The sequence below is a fragment of the Dreissena polymorpha genome, chromosome 9 (assembly GCF_020536995.1).
Source record: "Dreissena polymorpha isolate Duluth1 chromosome 9, UMN_Dpol_1.0, whole genome shotgun sequence".
Lineage (NCBI taxonomy): Eukaryota > Metazoa > Mollusca > Bivalvia > Myida > Dreissenidae > Dreissena > Dreissena polymorpha.
Genome location: NC_068363.1, coordinates 34,214,403 through 34,236,016, shown reverse-complemented (window position 1 = coordinate 34,236,016; position 21,614 = coordinate 34,214,403). Strand labels below are relative to the sequence as shown.

General features: G+C 33.6%; 2 protein-coding genes across 5 annotated transcripts in view; both read left to right on the top strand.

Annotated features, from left to right (window-relative positions):
• Positions 1–13,028, top strand: part of LOC127845697 (multiple epidermal growth factor-like domains protein 10) — an 85,395-nt gene extending 72,367 nt beyond the window's left edge. For all 4 annotated transcript variants that reach the window (XM_052376786.1, XM_052376785.1, XM_052376784.1 and 1 more), the window contains 8 exons: positions 7,374–7,478; positions 8,073–8,100; positions 8,245–8,276; positions 8,920–8,947; positions 9,091–9,128; positions 9,740–9,767; positions 9,922–9,953; positions 10,124–13,028. In XM_052376786.1, coding sequence (XP_052232746.1) covers positions 7,374–7,478; positions 8,073–8,100; positions 8,245–8,276; positions 8,920–8,947; positions 9,091–9,128; positions 9,740–9,767; positions 9,922–9,953; positions 10,124–10,233 — 401 coding nt within the window. In that variant the 3' untranslated portion in view covers positions 10,234–13,028. The remainder of the gene's footprint in view (positions 1–7,373; positions 7,479–8,072; positions 8,101–8,244; positions 8,277–8,919; positions 8,948–9,090; positions 9,129–9,739; positions 9,768–9,921; positions 9,954–10,123) is intronic.
• A 6,335-nt stretch (positions 13,029–19,363) lies between these two features.
• On the top strand, positions 19,364–19,863 carry LOC127845952 (calbindin-like). Its single transcript, XM_052377130.1, has 2 exons — positions 19,364–19,712; positions 19,844–19,863. The coding sequence occupies exons 1-2, from the start codon at positions 19,364–19,366 to the stop codon at positions 19,861–19,863; spliced, it is 369 nt and encodes a 122-aa protein (XP_052233090.1).
• Positions 19,864–21,614: the final 1,751 nt, after the last annotated feature.

The window sequence follows — 21,614 nt, the reverse complement described above, 5'->3', positions numbered from 1 at the left end:
AGGAACTTGCATGTTTTTCCTTAATGTACATTATAATCAATCAAAGAGGACTACAGATACATTAACATAATGTCAAATGTATGTTAAATAAGGAATATTTATTGCAATACGCTCCTACTCAGTTTTGATAAACGAATTCCTTTTTCGCGGTTGAATTAGAATAAATGAGATAATGCTTTATTCCTAATTTACGCCGAATAAGGAACTGGGCATATTCTTACTTAACTGATTTATCAGAATAGAGATGCCACTATTTAAATAAAAAGTTGTGTATGTAGGTTCAATATTGAAATATTTATTGCAATGCATTTCTACTGAGTATTACTTAACAATAATCCGGTTCCTTTTCCGCGTTTGAATAATGAAAGATGGACCAGTTCCCTATTCTGAATTTAAGACGAATAAAGAACTGGCGTACTTAAACATTGGTTAAATGAACCAAAGTATACCACCTTTCATTAAAATCATTGTTAATGTCGGTTGTATATTAAATGTATTAATTGCAGTACATTTTTTCTTAATTTAATTTCTTGATAACTACGTTCCTTTTTCGCGGCATAATGAGTACACAGGAGCCAGTTCCTTATTCTTTATTCGAAGCGAATAAAAACTTATTGTACAAGAAGATTGAATAGTTAGTATATATTTTGCAATATAGTTATTCGAAGATTTGTACATCATAAATTACTTCGCGGCTGAATAAGAAAAAAAAATCAGTTTCGCTTACTCGGGCGTAAAACTGTTCATCATATAGACAATGGCCCTTTCGTATATCCAGTCTGAAAATGATGGTGGTTGCCAGATATACCTTTGTCCTGCGAGAACAAGAAAACGCGTGTTACAACATTGAAAAACAAACACTAACAAATATTATAATATGCGCATAGGTCTTTGAATCGAAACAGCTATTAAGGCATCTAGCTAAAGCTTTCCAGTATTCTAGAGTCAACGAGTCCGCTGCTTCAAGTGCAGTCTTATCTTTATTGGGACCACGAGGACGTCGAACTGACTTCATGGTTGTCCGAAATAAATATTTGGAGGTTTCAAAATATATCATTGGAACGAGCGATAAAACTTATTTGCATTCTGTACGCATACAGATCGCAGCACTTCCGCTGACTTCGGCGTGTTACTGGTGATTTACACCGAATAAGGAACGGTATTTGCATACATAACAAATAAATTTAAATTGACCAAATGGTACTTTAATATCAATTAAGTAATTGCATATGAAGGCTAGACAATATATAAAATACTGCAACACATGTGTGTATTTTTAAAATCTAAAACAAGTTTATCTTTTTCGGCTGAAAACGGAAAAAGGAACCAGTTGCACTACTTGCTGCGTAATAGTTGTCAGCATCGAGACGAGAGCCGTTATAAAGGTTCCCACGGTCCTTTATCGTGTACTTAGGTTCAAGGTCTTCATATATTCTGTTTGTCTTCACGGCGAATAAAAACGCATTTGGCCTCTTATCGTTCACGAAAGTTGCAGGTCTTCTGATATACCGTTTGCCTACATAAGCGAGAAAACACTTATCCGACTTATCATCGAGCTGACCAGAGCCGTTTTGTAGGTCCTCACATCCCCTAATCATGTGCCAAGAATGAAGGTTGCCGAATGTTACGTTTCTGTTCACGAGGGAAATGCGTTTTCGGACTCATACAATCTGTGCAGAAATCACTTCATTAAAGCGAGTATTAGCACAGTTTGTTTTATTGAAAATATTAAAGTATATCGAAGGAACGTCCAGTACACTGTATACATCTGGGCCGCTGCTTCCGACACAGCCTCGTCTTTATCCTTAAGTCATTAACGTCCCAATGACATCAATTCTGTCAAAAATTTGGCATTCGGTACGAATACATAGCGCAAAAGTAACGCTTAAATCGGATTAGGATTCTTTACCATCAAGGCCATCGCCATTTGGTTAATCCTCGCGGTCCCTTATAGTGTGTCAAGGTTAAAAGTCGCAAGTTCGTCTGCATGAACACTACGTAGCACTGACAGAACCGATGGTGATGTCACCCTATTAAAGCTAGTGGTATTTTCCCATCGTAACTGTTACCCTATGAACACGAAATGAGCTATGTAGAAAATGTCTTGTATTATTCTATCGCATTGTCTTGGCCAACGGTAGGGTTGAGATAAACCTCCAAGAAATATTGCAGAGATAAAAATAAAACATGTCAATAATACGAATATAAATTATCTCTTTGCTGGAAGTATATGATCCGAATTGAAGTACCTGTATGGTCGCAACGGTTTCTCTAGTATAATGGAAAGTTTTATTATTGCCTCTTTATCTTTATATTTTTTAAATATAAAAACTGTGCTCAAACGTACTCAAATACCGCATTTTATTCATGTTTTGTGTAGTCCGTAATCGCGTTTTCTCGTAAACAACCATAAACTTGTGATGTACAGACAAGGATTTTGATTGGACACTTCATTAATAAAATCATTTTAAAATAGATATCTGAGTTTCATTAAACACATATTACATGTAATAAACGTTTGCTGTAATTAAATGCTAATTAAAATGAATGCGTTTTAATTCCCTTTTATTATTGTTTTATTTGAGTTGCAATGAAATGAGGTTTAATTGTTTGGCACATGATCTGTATCATGAATTTTGATGGGACAAGTGTGAGGCTGAGCGCTCTTAAACCGGTTTAAATTCCCAATGCTATGCATTTACCGTTCCAATGCGGTAACCCCAGCTTTGTTCTTCTCTGTGTGTGTATGTTGTTTCGTATTGTGTTGTTGTTGTTTTTTACTGTTTACGCAATCGGTCACTTGCCTTAAATTAATGCAAGTCTATAAATTAAGGACCAACAAATTGTATATAATAAGAATGCAACACTGCTCCACTGAAGTTTCACTTATTTATGTTAAGTAACAACAAATGTTAAATCGATTTCAAATACTAGAAATACCTGGTTAGGTATTCAGGTGCAGACTGGGCTTAATATCTGCCTTTAATACTCGAAAAAGGGGTTGGCAGTAAGCAGAGATAAAAAATGTTGTCCCGCTTATCACGGAATTTGAACAAAAAACTTTCGTATCCCGAGGCAGAGACAATGCCCGTGGACCATCGTTCTACCCAAGTAATTGATCTTGTTGTATAGTGATAAGGATCTTCCTCCGTCACAAATGAGAGGATCGCAATATAACTGAACTACACGCAGAAGACTACTGCAATAAAACCTCTTCAATTTCGGACAATTAATCCATCGTCCTTTGATTTTCTAGGCATTGTGCTATATGCAGCAACCTATGGCTACATAGATCTTTTATTTGCATTACTTGCTTCTTGTCGCTGAAAAAAAATGATAAAGATAGAATGTTTCTAAAAAACATCATACAGATACAATTCTGTGCTTTTATGTTGATTCTATGTTATTTTCAACATTTATTTTCAACTATGTTGCGTCATCAATTCATTAAGTCATGATCCCTGAATTGCAAACCACTACAAGGCTAGGGAAGTGTTTCTTGCCCAGGAACATTCACTAATAACAATAATTCTATGCAATACAAAATATGGTAACTCAAAAACATACCATTTATGCAAACAAAGTGAAGTGAGAATAAATAAATTAGTCTTATTCTGTGACAACACAGCTTAATGCATGTGCGTAATGTCTTCCCAGATTAGCCTGTGCAGTCTGCACAGGCTAATTATTGTGACACTTTCCGCTTTTATGGTATTTTCGTTTAAAGGAAGTATTTTCTTACAAAAAATCTTAAGGCGGAAAGTGTCGTTCCTGATAAGCCTCATTAATCTGGGACAACACTTAACGCATTTGACCCTGTTTTCCCATAACAACATTAATGTGTGGTATGTTACTGCATAATCAAATTTTGAATATTGCATTTATAGATTTACTTTTTGACTATGAACTCTGGCAATAATTATAAATAAATATGCATTGGTGTGTACTTAAAAACCAAAGGATTACAGAGAATGTATAAGGGATATTATTTATTAATTAGTTTGTGTCCAATTGTAAAATAAATTCTCCAAATTTATACTTTCACTGTCTATTCTGCCAACTGGATACACAACTAGAAGGCCTACTTGTGTCTGATGTTGATTGATGCATTATGGTTCAGTGATTTTACGCTTGACCACCAATCCAAAAGTCTAAGAATCGAATCCTGGTCAGGACAGTGGGTTTTTTAGAGACAATGTCCATGTTTCCAACCGGGAACTTGTATGAAACCCAGAGGGTAGCCCATATATCTGTGTTTTACACAAAGCATGATAAAGAACCAAGAAAGTTATAGACATTTCATAGAAAAAGCTAGGATATCGCAAACTGATATCCATTCTTGATATGCCATTGTATGTTGATCTTATTATATCTCTGTGCTACATACCGGTAGCACTATGTTATAATTTAAAAAGGTTTTGGCAGTAGTTGCAGATAAAATGGCTGCCCCCGCTCTTCACGGGACTCGAACCAATAACTTTTGTACCCAAAGGCTATATCCCTGGACCACCGTCTTACCCAAGTTATTGATTTAGTTGTTCAGGCTTGGGGTTGCCTTCCTCTATAACCAATGAGTCGGACATCTCAATAAAAATTAACTACTGACTACTGTTGACGCGATGTAAAATTCAAACCTATTCAAATACCATGCGTTACATGTTACAACAGAGACACGTTAGCTTTAACGTTCCTGTTATAACGTAAATAAATCACAAAAATGTAGAACTTACTTGGACATCATTTTTCTTAAAGAGATTACAACAGGAATAAGGTGTCGAGAGTATGATTTTAAACATTCACAGCAAAACAATAGGCATCATGTAGACGGGTAAGTTTTTACTCACTCACCGCCTTTTACGGATGATTCCAGTGATAGTCGATATATTACGATTGATACCGGAGATTTTGATTTATGTTTAGTGTGATCTCCCGGCAAAAGTAATTTACGCTAGAATTTGCTCTAGAATTAGGTTTTTTAATACTGGTTCACTTTTTTCCAACGTGAACTATTTATAATGGAAGTGTATGCAAAACCGAAGACTAGTTCTAAATCAGAGACGCACTAGCAATCGTTTTAAGAAGTAATATAGATCCAAAAAGATATTAACAGCTACTTAAATTGAGAAACAACATAGCGAAATACAAATAGTAAAACAAAGAACGCCGTTAATATAAGCATTAATACAAATTCCATAAAGTTAACGGCAGTTGTCAATAACACACACGACGTAAAGTAATATATGAAGTAATTATAAACTTATCAATAGTTGACAATTGGATGAAGTGCTTGCACAGCAAATGTTATTTGGCAAAATGCAACTATCATGTATCAGAAAGCATATGACAGTAGTTAAAATAAGAATGTCATTTAACAGCATGCATGTTTTGTAATCTGTATTAAAATAAGAACTACTACTTCTACTACTACTTCTTCTACTACTACTACTACTTCTTCTACTACTACTTCTACTTCTACTACTACTACTACTACTACTACTACTTCTACTACTACTACTATTATAACTACTACTATTACTACTACTACCACCACAACTTATTCTACTACTTCTACTTCAACAACAAAAACAACAACAACCACTACTACTACGACTACTGCTACTACTACTACTATTACTACTATTACTACTACTTCTACTACTAGTAGTAGTAGAACTTCTACTACTACTTCTACTACAACTATTATTATTACTACTACTCTTACTACTATTACTTCTACTACTACTACTACTACTACTACTACTACTTCTACTACTACTACTACTACTACTACTACTACTACTACTACTACTACTACTACTACTACTACTACTACTACTACTACTACTACTACTACTACTACTACTTCTTCTTCTACTGCTACTACTACTATTACTACTACTACTACTACTACTACTAGTACTACTGCTACTACTACTAGTATTACTGCATCTACTATTACACTTGTAGATGTTTCTAACGCAACACCTTTCAAACTTGAATATCTCAGTAATGAGTTAAGATTTTGATTTTAAATTGCACATATAATTATTGAACTTTAGTCTATACAATATAAAAATACAATATAAATAAGTGAAACTCAAGCTGCTGGAGCAGTATTGCATTCTTATTATATTCAATTTGTTTTCCTTGATTTAAATCAAGTGACCAATTGCCAAAACAGTAAGAAACAGCACAATACGAAACAACATACACAAATAGAAGAATAAAGCTGGGGTCACCGCCTTGAAACGGTTAATGCAAAGCAGTGGGGTTTTAACCGGTTTTAGAGCGCTCAACCTCAAACTTGGAACGGCAATATGCATAATACATATGACTGTACATTAAATTTAATAAAATTTAGCCTCATAGCATTGCAATTCAAATTAAACAATAATACAGGGGAATTTAATGTAATTACCATTTAAATACTCAATGGTAGGTATGAGACTAAAGCCAAAGAGTTACAACTTTTTGAGGAACGATGAAATGAAAGTACGAACAAGTGTCAACTACATCTCTTCTTTATACAAAAGGATTGAAGAATATAGCATCATACAGTTAATATTTCAGATTATCATCGTGCTAATACAGAAAGAAGAAGCAATATTTGGTGTATGTACGAAAAAATCATTTATCCTAAACAATCTGGCGCTTTTGCACGTGGGGTAGTTGTGTCGTCTTTTTGCACGTGGAAATGGTTAAACGCGATATAATTATACTTTTTATTTCAATTTCTTAATTTAACGTGGCTGAATACACCAGGAATACATAAAATTAATTTAAAAATTTAAATGTCTCGTATAAAAATTCGCGCAATCATCATGTTGCAGGCTACCTTCCCCACTTGTTAAAGCATCTGATCGTCACGGATTAATGATTTCATCGTTTGTTTGCACATACTGAAGTATCATGATCACATGTTCACTTTCAAATTAAAAAATGTACTCATATGTTCTCATAATTGAATTTCATTTTCATAATTCAGTTTTTACCTCAGGAAAACATTACATTAATTAAAAAAAATATGGTTCGGATTAATATTCAGGAGCACAATTATACAAACCAGTCGGTCATTCAGACCTTTGTGTTAATGCGTTTTACTTTTCACATTTTTATTTTACGTTGTACGATTTTGAGAAGTTTACTTTTCCAGTGATTTTTTTTTTTAAATGTGTAATGTTAAATATTTTTATGTTGATCAATTTTAATTAAATTTAAATGAAGTATTATAAATGATGTGTTGATTTACCCGGAGTCCAAATTTCAACAAAATCAGTTCTTAAATAGAAGAGCTATATTGATTTGATTACGTGTTGCGTTAGAAAAGTCTCCAAGTGTACTGTCTGCCGGTTACATTATAGTTTATTTTTCAGCAGATGATCCAAAAACAATTATGTGGACTTTAATTCCAATCTTCCTGACGATACTGATTGGCAGCGCAATTGCCTTGACTATTCTTGGCTTGCGCCAAGTAAGAAGTAAGTAAGAAACATTCAAATGCACTATATGATATGTTCTAAAATCTTGTCAACAAGATGGGATTGAGATGATACGTGTATTTATGTCACTTATTTGTTCATAAACAAGTTGTAATTATGGTATTCTTGTAAATTGTAACCATTCAAGTATTAACAGGCAAGGTAATCAACTTATAACTCTTTTTTATTGTTGTTATTTTGAGCTGCAAATCTATGATAATCATGTAGTTATTTGGACACGTGTGTGTTTGTGGTTAATATCGAGCTCAGTGTTTCGGTGTGTTTAACAATAAATTGATTTAAATCCCGAATTTTTCGGACTGACAGTTCAATTGTTAAATTTTGAATCCGTGTTTTCTGTTAATGTTTGTATTGCAATAGTATCGTACATTGTATATGTGATTGCTTCATAAATAAAGAGTCGCGGTTATCAAACAATCTCCTCTAGGTTTCTTGTTTTTCTATAATATACTTGGTGTAACATCACATGATAACTTTTGACCAGCTATTGTATTTAGTATTTAGCAACATTTTCATGAATGCCTATAATTAATAAACATTGTATAAAAATCACTCTTTTTATTCTAAATACAGGGAGAAGGGCTCTGAATGCCGATCAAATGTAAGTACCTGCGTTAAACGCTTATTTATGTTTGTTCAAATTGGAGTTTGAATATAAAATGGTTAACAATTGTATTCAAATATTCGTTATCGATAACAGTGAATAGTTTACAATATAATGATAACTGCATTTTGTCATGTTCAGGAATCAACTTCAATCATCGAATAGTCCCCAAGGTGAGTGCTTGATATCATTCCAGTTACAAGTTATTTTTAGTAAAATTACACCCAAATGTCATTTCTTAAATGATACATGCTAAAGATCATGTGTTAAATGATGTATATTGCGGTTCACGCAATGTGGTTACCTAATACAACGTACACATACTTTTTGTCACAGTGTAATAAAACAACAACACATGTATTAACATGAAAGACGTGTTGTAACCCTTAAACACATTCAATGACAATTGTGATATATTTATTGTTTTAAATTTGAACTGCAAATCTAAGATAATAATGTTGTTGTTTTTTAACACCTGTGTGTTTGTGGTTAATATCGAGCCCAGTGTTTCTGTGTGTTTAACAATAAATCGATTTAAACCCCGAAGGTTTCGGACTGACTGTTCGATATCCGAAACCAAATTTTTAATCCGTGTATTCTGCACATGTTTGTATTGCACGTAGTATCGTGTATTGTATAGGCGATTGTTACTTAAATGAATAGTTTCTTGTTTGTTCTATTTTAAACTTGGTGTAACAATACATTATCACTTTTGACCCGCTATTGTTTTAGTAAGAAACAATTTCATGTATGCCTATAATTAATAAACATATTTTATAAAGTTAAGAAAAATCATTCTTTTTATTCCAAATACAGAGAGGAGGGCTCTGAATGCCGTTCAACTGTAAGTACCTACGTAAACGCTTATTTATGTTTGTTCAAATTGGAGTTTGAGTACAAAATGGTTTATATTTGTATTAAAATATTCATTATCGATAACAGTTTATAGTTTACAATATCATGATAACCGCATTTTGTCATGTTCAGGAATCAACTTCAACCATCGAATAATCCCCAAGGTGAAGGTGAGTGCTTGGTATCATTCCAGTAACAAGTTATTTGTAGTAAAATTAAAACCAAATGTCATTTCTTAAATGCTACATGCTTAAGATCATTTGTTAAGTGGTGTATATGGCGGTTCACGCAATTCGTTCACTTAATACAACAAACACAGTTTTGTGTCACAGTGTAATAAAACAGCAACACATGTATTAACATGAATGATGTGTTGTAACCCTTAAAGGCTTCAAATCTAAGATAATAATATTGTTTTTTAACACGTGTGTGTTTGTGGTTAATATGGAGCTCAGTGTTTTTGTGTGTTTAACAATACATCGATTTAAATCCCGAAAGTTTCGGACTGACTTTTCAATTGACGTAACCAAATTGTTAACCCGTGTTTTCTGTACATGTTTGTATTGCACGTAGTATCGTGTATTTTATAGTTGATTGTTACATAAATTAATAGTGGACAATCTCTCCTGGGTTCCTTGTTTTTCCTAAACTTGGTGTAACATCACATTATTACTTTTGACCAGCCACTGTATTTAGTAAGCATCATTTTCCGTTATGCCTATAATTAATAAACATTGTTTAATATAGTTAAGAAAAATCATTCTTTTTGTTCCAAATACAGGGAAGAGTTCCCAGAATGCCATTCAATCGTAAGTACCTACGTAACACGCTTATTTATGATTGTTCAAATCGGAGTTTGAATATAAAATAGTTAACAATTGTATTCAAATATTCGTTATCGATAACAGTTTATTAATGTATATAGTTTACAATTTAATGATTACTGCATTTTCTAATGTTCAGGAATCAACTTCAGTCATCGAATAGTCCCCAAGGTGAGTGCTTTATATCATTCCAGTACCAAATTAGTTTTAGTAAAATTAAATTCTTAAACGCATTCAATGACAGTTGTGGTATATTTTATTTCCCAAATTTAATGAAAACAGTTGATTCATTTTGAACTGATGCTCGATGACGCCCATGACTACATTATCAAATTTTGTAGTTGATACAGTGCGAAAGTACGACATGCAAGTGGAGACACATAACGCAGAGGCAAAAGAGGAGAAAAATAACGACAACAAGGTGATCAATTCCTCAGACTTCGTAATTTAGGATAATTACAGTCAAGGAGAGAAAACAACGAATACGTAAACGAAGAGTTCTATTTTGTAGCCAAATAGAGTAAACCTATTATTATGTCGAAAAAGGCATTTTATATAGCTTGAGTTCTGTGATTTCAAATTGTTAAACACCTTAACGCAAATTTACATGTTAGTTTTGCAAATGTAAATACTTACACCCATCATTAGGCATGCTTTAAAAAAAATAAACGTCCGAGAATTAAACTGCTTGATTAGAGCATTTCCTGGATAAAGCTGTAATGCTGAAAAGAAGGACGTAATTATATTTTATGCCGTCTATTTGTGTTTATAGTATTCGTTCGTTTGTATTCTTATGGGAGGGTGACAAATTATCAAGTTTGTTGTCTAAAATATAAAGATCGGTTATTTTGAGGAATCTGTACGATTAAAAAATCTGGTGATAATGCCAAACATGTTAATTTGCTCGGCACGAATACATTCGCCTTTAGTCAATTCTAATTTGTCAATACATTTTCTATCATGAGTTTATGAACATTTGTATATGCAATTAGCGAGCTTCTTCGAGAATTTTAACAAAATTCTAGGGTTTGTTTAATTAAACATAGTAAGATACGACGAGTGGTAGCTGTTAAAGCTGCTTAAGAGTTTTACGTTATTTGCGGATTTCGTTTATCATTTCGCAAAAAAATGCATCATGATCTGTGTCATTCTTACAATAATAATCTTACGAAAGCACTAACTGTTATATTATATATATTATAGAAGAAAACAAATCACAACAATTTTGTGATGTTCGTTTTGCACCAGAAATAAACAAAAGTTTGTTTTTAAAATTATTATTGTTATAAACACAGAAATTTCAAAATGCGATGTTATTGTTTCTTTATATTTCTTTATCTTAACTATTTAACCATGTTTATTTGTGAGGCGAAAATATAATGTATGACTGTAAAGTTATGTTATACAATGTTAAAATCTACATTACATTTCGTTTCAAGTGTATTTCTGAAGAAAGAATGTTAGTTTTTGACCGTAATTTTACTTGTGATGTGAAATATGTACTGTTATGTTATGTCAGTTCGAATAATCTAGCCCCTAAAGTGTATTATATGGTTTCCTATTTGAATGTTGCAGTTATTAAACTGTTTTATATTATATAGCTGTTTTCCTATTTAAACCGGTTTATACCCCCTTGGCTTTGCATTGACAGTTCCAAGGCGTTGACCCAAGCTTTATTCTTCTATGTGTGTATGTTGTTTCGTATTGTGCTGTTTCGTTCTGTTTTGGCATTTGGTCAATTGTTTAAAATAAAGGACCAACACATTAAATTGTATATAAAAAGAATGCAATACTGCTACATCAGCTTGAGTTTCACTTCTTTATATTGAATATGTTAGCCATTAAAGTGTATGATAATGTATAGTTTTTCTCCTATTTGAATAGTGCAACCATGATATTGTATTATATTGTAAAGCTTTATGTCTAATTGGATGAATCGACTTTGAAATATTTGCAATGTATTGTGTTACTCATTATTATTATTGTTAACTTACGTTATGCGGTTGTTTGTAACACTCCAAGAGGCCTGTTTTAGATAGACGAATAGTTTGCGTATTTTTAACAATGATTCCAAACATTTTATTACAGTTTATATAACAAAACACAGTAGCTTCTCAATATACACAGTGCAATAGTTTCGCAATTTCCATGCCTCAAAAGGAATGATTATTTTATCCATGAGCCTTTAAGGATCGTTGGCTTTTCACTATGTTTGTTGTATTAAAGTTTTGCATTTCTTGTGTTATTTTGCATTTCTTACAGAATTCGTATATTTTGGTTGAACAAAATTTTAGTTCTTTTAAAATGTATGTTATGTTCTAGTAAGCAGTGTATCCGTCGTTTGCTGGCAGCTTTTCTTCTGCCATAAAAACAAGTAAGTGTTTGAGCAAATGATAGATGTTTTATTTATTTGTTGATGAACATTAATTTAAAATGAAATGGTAGCAATCTTACAAAGCAACCATGTCTCGAAAACTTTGTTCCCATCATTCTCCTGATTACGATTTGTTTTTAAATAACACCCTGATTTCAGTCTTAAGCTTATTTTCGTGAGTTTTGTGGTGTATCATAATGAATGATGTTGTTTTTTGTCAAACACATTTTCAAATTCGTAATAACCATACTATAATAGCATGAAGCATGATAGTTTCGCTTCGAAAAATAAATGAATGTGTTATTACGCATGAATGTTTTTAGAAATATATTGAAATAGACATAAGTGAACATAATTATAGAGCGAACCATGCATGTGTAAAGATTTTTTTTAAACGCGATTAGAATACATATTAGTTATTTTTGCAGGAATATAGTTTCAATAACGTATATTAATATTAATATTTTAGTCGAATATATGACAAATGTAGTTGTTTATGATTTATTCGTTTTGCAAACAATCCTAAATGATCTTTTCTGCATTTTTGTGTTTGTTTTTATATCAGTATTTTGTCTTAAAATTTGCAAAATTCTGTATATTTAAAAATTAAAGTCATCTTTATTTTTCAGTATCGTCTTTTAACATGTTTGACCCCATATAATTCAATATTCCTTTTCCATAATTGATATGAAGCTATAGTAAATACGTTTTTGGCTATTTGAATGATTATCGCATTTTTGGATAACGTGTGTAATGTACATTACTGTAAAACGATGCACATCTTTGTAAACCTACATCATGATATAAGAGAGAGCTATGCTTTGTATGCTGTATTGTATGTATGAAAATAAAATCATTTGCCTTTAAAACAACTATGTATGCGTTTGTATTGTTTTGACAAAATTCTTGATAATTACGCCTTTATCAAAAAACAGATTACGACAAGTCCCGGTTTAGTTTTAACGTTTTTATTAAAACTCGAATGCATCTTAAGCCTCAGGCTTATTGTAACGATCTCAAGTCCATTTCCTCGGCCTAGAACAAGTGCTTGGTGTCTTTGGGGGAGATCTTACGAACGCTCCCTCACGGGGATCTAATCCGGGACCTCCCGGTCGCTAGGCGGATACCATATATTACACCACGGCGACCTGAGTCCACATTGGGTCTTCACAATACAAGTGCTATAGTTATTATGTTCCATTCTTAATTCGATATCTTATTAACAGAAAAGAACAGACAGAATTCGTGCTGTCTTTCTTTTTATGGATATACTGTGTAAGTGAGATATTATAAAGTTGTAATATGATTTGAAAGATATGCGTCGTGTAATTAATATTCTAAGATTTTATTTCATACATCATGGCAATAAACCAGAAAAGATTTGCCATATTATACGTGGGACCCTCCAAAATGTGGTTTGTTTGTTTTTGTCGAATCTTCTCTCATGAAATTCGATATAGATGTCGCAATGGTTAAGTATATGTTATTGCGTGAATCGTGCGTTCTTCACTGCAACTCGGCATTGCAACTTAATCAGTAATCATGGACTTAAATAAATACAAAAGCGAAATACAAATCCGCTCCGGCAAATCTTGCAATATGCTAACACCAATAAACTCCATGTATAGATTTCGAAACGCTTGCATGACCCGTGCACAAAGATCAAACGTCATTTAACGCTTTTGGTTCAAATTTCAGCTTTGGACATACAACAGCATTCCGGACTGTTTTCCGGGTAATATATATCTTCCACAATCGTCAAGTTCACACATACAAGAATTTCAAAGTGTGGGCATAATACAGTTTTTCCGATTGCAACTTCATTCATCAAACTATTTTTAAATAACCTATCATAAATGTACATCATGACATGACGTCATGTCTAAGCCCCTATGCGCTAACAGCGTGATTCGATTTGTCGTTTTTCAATTAAGACAAAATTGGGATCACAGCAACCGCTTGTTAAAATTTCCAGCGTTGTGGTAATTTTAATTGTTCACAGAGTTACCGCTGTATTCAAATCGCCTGGAAAAAAGCTTAATTTAGAGATGGCCTATTGGATGCAAGATCTGAGTTTCCTGTTCAAAGGTCAAATTTAGATCTGTAAATTACTTCATTTATGGGGTAATTGTACACTGTATTATCACAAGGCGTCGCTCGCAAAACCTGTATCCGTAGAAAATCCATAAAGGCTTTACGTCAATGGAAAAGCTAAATACGTATATCATCATAAGTATATCAACGTATTATATATTGCGCAAATTTTAAATGTATCATTAATCGGACACATAAAACATATTGCCAAAAATGTAGGCGATTCGGTAACTTCATGTTGCCTGTAAGGCCTGTGTACCTTGCATAGAAGCAAATATTATACTTAAAAGTTAGTTGTAAAACTATGGCTGGAAACGGCTTTTGCAGATTACGCTTAATCCCTTTTCCCAAAATGTAAGATCAAGATCAATGTTTTTTAAATAATAAGAACATGGATTGGATTTTTCACAACGGGAAAGATACATAGCTTAGAGCATCTTAAATATTTAAATTATGCTTTAATTTATTTTTAATAAAGCATGAACAAAATATTTGTATTGAAACATATACATAGAGAACATATGGTTGGTGACGTTTGTGATCATCTGATATCAGACGAGTCTAAAAGGTGTAGGTATCACACCATTTTGAAGGAATCTGATATTAATCGCATGCTATCAAAAGTCAACAAACATATTATTCGATTGATCATGCAAATTCTTAAATTATATTGTTCAAACATATACCCATGCCAAATCATACAAGGTGCAAATATATAGCGTTTTACTGTACTGAACAATATTTAAAATTGAAATATATTTAGCTTCACTATTTTAAAATAATGAACCAGTTTTGTATTTCGAGATCATCACGGTCCCTATAGGTATTTCAAGGTTAAAAGTTCTCATGTTATACTAGTGACTTTACGAATGACTAAACGCATTGTCGGGCTTATGAAATCTATGCGGAAAACAGAAATCTATGAGGAAAACACGATATTTGAGCCCGTTGAGTACACTGTTGTTCGTTTAATAACAATTTTGAAGCCATTCAATGCAACGTTCCAGAGAAACATTGACAGCTGCTTTAGTTGTAGTCTCGCCTGAATTGTGACGTTAATGACGTCGCTCTGACGACAACACTGTCCGAAATATCGACAATCGGTCTGAATACAGATCGCAGCTATTACGCTAGGAACGGCGTAGAACCATCAAGGCCATCGCAGTCGCGTTGATCCCAACGGTCGCTAAACGTGTGTTCTTCAAAGCTAAATATTTTTCATTATTTTGCTAATTTTAAAACAATTTTAAAGTCAGCCTTCCATGTTTTAAGGACACACAATGAGTTATGCGTTTACAATATTGCCGTTTTCGACTAGCGTTTCACTCAGCATGAACGAGCCTTGTGTTGTTCCTAATACTTTCATGCTCTACAAAAATATTAGGATCCTCTGTGCCTGTAGTTTCATTTGCTGATGTATCGCATTTGTGTATGACTGTTGATCTCTCGATCCATATAGTCTTTGTTGCTTCCGACACAGCTGTTAAACTTGGAGATTTTCGCGTTTTGTACGGTGCATTTAAAAATCTTCACTTTAGCTTGTTTCGTTGTATAATGCATCTTCAGTTATATCCCACCAGGACTTAGATTTATTTCGGAAGGATTCCTGAGAATTCTTTATATGCACTTAAAGTTTACTTTTCGATGAGTTGAATGTAATATAAGCCATAAACATTACTTAATAACGCCTCAACTGTACTTTGGTTGCCAAGACAGTTTTTTACTTGTTCAAATATGTTTGATAATTTAGGTTAAAGTTTCGGTGAACTCATGATCTACTACCGCTTTTCCTTTCACTGAAACGGAAGTGAAAGTCTCTTATTCGGTGTTATTCGTCTATTGAATATAATTGTGTTTCTCGTGAATTTCAAGTCAAGAACTGTAAAAAAATATTTTTGATTTTGGAACTCACAATAAAAGTTACTAAGGACTTCATTCATTTATAACCTCTTACGAAATATATTGTATAACTCATTAATAAGAGTGTATAATAATTGAGCAGAGTACTTAAAGTACTCATAGTGGACAATACGACAGTCGAGAGGTAATTAGCTTGATGACTGGTTTAGTAAACACTCAACTGATTTTATATCATACAGGATAATAAAGATTCTTTCTTAGAAATTGAAACATCGGAATGAGGCATAAAAACAGTATCCGGTTTACGCTTTAAAGAATACGTTTCCGCTGTAACTCATATTTGTCAATCTGACTTCACAGCTAATTTACATATCATTTGTTATTATATTGTAAGACAGCATATTTCTACCAAGATGTTACTGTGTGCGTTTAATTTATATAGAATGTTGACGTCTGTTAAGATTTTGGTTGATAAATATACATTAAATTGTAAATAACGCTAGTGCACAATGCACTATTATCAGAATGTACTCACTACAAACGACTACTTTGTTTCTATTCGGATTTTTTCTGAATACTTGCAAAAGCGCATGTATGTTTTCAACTTTCATTATTCTTATTCGAACTTGTTTCAATTTTATGATGATGATGATGATGATGATGATGATGACGGTGATGGTGGTGATGGTGGTGGTGGTGGTGATGATGATGATGATGATGATGATGATGATGATGATGATGATGATGATGATGATGATGATGATGATGATGATGATGATGATGATGATGATGATGATGATGATGATGATGATGATGATGATGATGATGATGATGATGATGATGATGATGATGATGATGATGATGATGGTGATGATGATGATGATGATGATGATGATGATGATGCTGCTGCTGCTGCTGCTGCTGCTGCTGCTGCTGATGATGATGATGATGATGATGATGATGATGATGATGATGATGATGATGATGATGATGATGATGATGATGATGATGATGATGATGATGATGATGATGATGATGATGATGATGATGATGATGATGATGATGATGATGATGATGATGATCGTGGTGATGATGATTCCAGCGTATATCTGAAGATTTCAGTTGACAAACAAAAATGTTACTGTTTAAAACAAACTCATCTGATGCGTTTTTTGTATAAAAAAAAATCTTTCATTAAAACATATTAATAAAATTGCGAATCTTTAATCGAACTGAGTTGCAGAAACTTCTTTCGTAAACTATTTGTGCGCGTTTATGTTTATATCATAGTGTCCTACAAATGAACTGATCCCTCGACTGAGTTAAAGTAAAGCTACAGATATTCACGCCGTTTCTTCGCTGCAATGATGTATTGGCTTCACCTGTTGCGTGTCCTACGGCAAGTATGTCCACGTCCACGAACCAATAACACCACTTTATTGTCGAGCGTTGCGTCTGTAGTGTGTGTAATCGCATTTGCATCATGTAGTGGAGGCAGACATATGCCTTAATAATTTGTCTTTCTATCTCAGGCGTCAGCTGAACCTAGTAGCACCTACCAACGCTGGGCTATACTGCCGAATACATATGAGCATTGCTCTGTGAAAAGAGGGTTAGATGCATGTGTGTAGAGTGTCGCCCAAAATAGCCTTTGCAGTCCGCAAAGGCTAATCAGGGACGACACTTTCCGCCTAATCATGATTTTCGCTAAGAAGAGTGTCTTTAAACGAAAAATATCATAAAAGCGGAAAGTGTCGTCCCTGATAAGCCTATTCGGACAGTGCAGGCTACTCTGGGACTACACTATACGCACATGCATTAAACCGCCATTTTGCAGAGCACATCCCTTATTTTTAAAAGGTTCAAAGTAGTCGTAGTAAGGTGTGCAACTCTGAGTTGCAGCCGTCTACATGCCTTTTCACTACGACCCCGGCGTCCTGGATTGCCATAAGAATTGTGTCTTCAAATGTGAAATATTGAAATTGCATAGTACTATGTGAAAAGAAATGTGTTGCTAAAATGTGAACCCTGTGTGCTTCAATGGATCTTTTACGTTTCAGTAAAATGACAATATTAAAAAATATTTTCGATTCGCAAATGTTCGTTGTAGTTATAACATTTTCGAGAACACAGTAATACTGAACATTTACACTGCTCGAAATATCCATTATATGCATCTTTTGACGATTTAAAAACCTGAAAAATGAAACGCGTTGCAACGCGAAACAATTGAATAGCTTGGAGAGTTCTGTCGTTGTCTTTATATTTTGTGACACTAAGAGTGTTGCTTATATAAAGAATGAAGTACATTATTCGTTGTACGAGTGGTCTTAGCATTAGTTGTTTACTCCAGGGGTCAGTGGTTCGAGCCCAGTGTGGTTCAGGGGTCAGTGGTTCGAGCCCAGTGTGGTTCAGGGGTCAGTGGTTCGAGCCCAGTGTGGTTCAGGGGTCAGTGGTTCGAGCCCAGTGTGGTTCAGGGGTCAGTGGTTCGAGCCCAGTGTGGTTCAGGGGTCAGTGGTTCGAGCCCAGTGTGGTCCAGGGGTCAGTGGTTCGAGCCCAGTTGAGGGTTACTTTTTTCTTTCTTTAATTTTAGTATTGTTTCTACTGGAGCTTTTTAGATCCAATGTTTACATTTATCAATATAACTCATTTAATGACAAACGTCAATACATGCCAAAATGTGTGAAAAGGTCTGAAAACTGATACTTACTAAATCAGAACCAATTTTGCTGAGCATTATTGATGTAAAAAGTAGCATAATATTCGCTTGCTTTGCTACATTACCAGAATAGTTTGAAACATTCCGATATCTTTTCGAAGAGTATAATTACAATTTTAAATGTGTAAGATACGAATTACGCTTTAAATTAAACAAACAAGCTGGTGTATTGTAAAAATTAAAAAAGGTGAATTTGCGTGTGCGTCTGTAGTTTGTTTCGCTCTATAACACATTTACTGACACGTATTTAAGACGCGAAACTGATTTAACACAGAGAGAGTCGTTTATTACCAGTTTTATCATAACACGTTGTTATTAAATGCTCTTCCGTCGTTCGTAGTAAAGAGAAACATGTGGGATCGCTATTTCTGATTAAAATTGTATAGATTGTACATATGGTGCTGTCCATTGAAAGTGTGTCAGTGGTCTACTTTAAATATGCCTTTGAACACAATAGTATGCTTGATACGTTTTAATTTCAAGATTTCATGAATAAAGTGGGTATTATGTTATTTTGCAGACGTTAATGCGACAATGGCGAAGTCCTATTTTGACCCCAAAACACCAGATATCGTTATTAAGAGCCTTTTCCAAAAGTACGACAAGGACAACAGCGGCTTTCTTGACCGGAAGGAGCTTTCAAGTTTACTGGAAGACGACCTTGGCTTGACCACTCGCCAAGTGGAAGTGTATTTCCATCTATTGGACAGAGATGGCAATGCCAAAATCAGTCCCGACGAATTAAGCGACTGGCTCCGGAGCAACGAGCGATTTAAAATGGTGAACGAAAAGTCGCGTTTTTATGCGGTTTGCAAAGCAGTGGATATGTTAAAAAAATATGACAAAGATGGAAGTCAGTATATCAGTTTTGAAGAGTTGAAAGGTTTGTTGTTCGAACATGGTCGCAATATTGACGTTCAATCCGCATTCAAATCAATTGATCAGGATGGTAATGGAAAGATATCGTTTCCGGAGTTTTTGAATTGGCTGATTTCGGTAAAATTACATTGACAGCTTCTGCTCTATTTACATGAGGCATGCAAAATATTATAATGCATATATACATTAAGTCACTCAGATTTCCGTTTACTTAGTGATATTGCTGTATTGTGCCACACATACTGTTTATGACTTTTTAAATTATAACTTTCTAATACGAAACTATTTTAGCAACGTATTTTATCAATGTACAATAGAGCGAGGAAACAATCTGATCTGTCAGGTTGATTGCAGTTCATATTTAATTTAAACAATGTTACAAATAACAACGAAACCTGCAATACAAGAACGACTTCAATTTGTTACACATTTCGATTGTGCATTTGTGAATTTACACTTGTTGGGACGACAAAAGCACCGTTCTGGCTTAATATTGTTCTATATGTGTGAATAGACTTTAAAAAATAAATAGCTCAGCCAAGATTTCTGAGGCAAGGCCTTCTTAATTTTTTTAGAAAATTAAAGACTGATTTGATCCGCACGCTTGCTTACGGGTAACTAGTGCAGTGGTTTACAGTTGGTTTTAATCGGTTAATGTGACCTTTTCACGTTTCGGTAAATTAACAAAAATCTATTTTTTCCATTTAATGACAAACTTCAATATGTGCCAAAATCTGTGAAAAGGTCCCTTTATGGAAGATTTAAAGACGAAATGAAATATGCATAGTCAAAGCGACATTGGATTAGAGCCATACCCAATAACTTCTAAGATTTTTATTAAGGTAACCTTTCTTTCTATATAAAAAAGCTTGGAGGTGAAATGCTATGCTTTTAAAAACCCTTTCGTGGTTCATCGACATAGAACATATACTTGATATAATTGTGAATGAATTTATTGAAACTTCAAATACAACTTCCGTTATAACAATATGATGAAATCAAAATAAGGGCATGTGCAGATAAAAGGGGGCAGGGTGGGACCTTGGTGTGACCGGGTTCTGCACCCTTGTGCTAAGCCCTAGTCTGATCGCGATCAATGTTCATAATACAAAGTTGATTTGATTGGGGGAGGTCTAATATCATACTTATACTACACTGAGGCTGTCATAATCAACTTGAGATATATCCGCCGATAAGACACAGTTCAACACCCAAATAACAATAAAGTACATGACCCCATCTAGAATAAAACACAGCACTGATAATTTGTGTCAATTTGAAATTCGCTTTTTGCTAGATATGTGCGAAAGTTAAGAAAATACGACTGCAATCATTCTGTGTGTGACCTTAAATTTAATCCAGATAATTATCAATACTGAAAAATGCAAAGCTGTTTAGTGTTAATAGAATAAATACCAAAAAGTATGATCCATGCACAAAACCATTAGCATTTAATATTTTATTATGAATATTTCAATATAATAGACTAAAAAGTGTTAGCAAACAATATTAATTGTATTCATATTATTATAATTGCAGTTTAAACAATTGTCTGTATCTAGTATGTGAAGAAAAGAGTAAAGTATTTGGGTTACATATCTATATAGCAAAGTCTACATAGTTATTTTTTATTCTCTCATAATTTCTTATAAGCTAAGGAAATATAATTGATAAACACACATACTATTTTAAACACTTTAAAATTTTATGGTAACGCAGACCATAACTTAAGTTATTTATAAGTTGAAAGGTATTTGTCCTTTGTTATAGCTGTTATGCTGATTCACCTAATATTTCTTGATAATTAGCGATGGGTTCAAATAACGTGTTTTTGTTACCAAACCATCGATGCGTATATGTGAATGAAAAATAGTGGCATTTGAAATAATCCGTATATGTGAGCTTA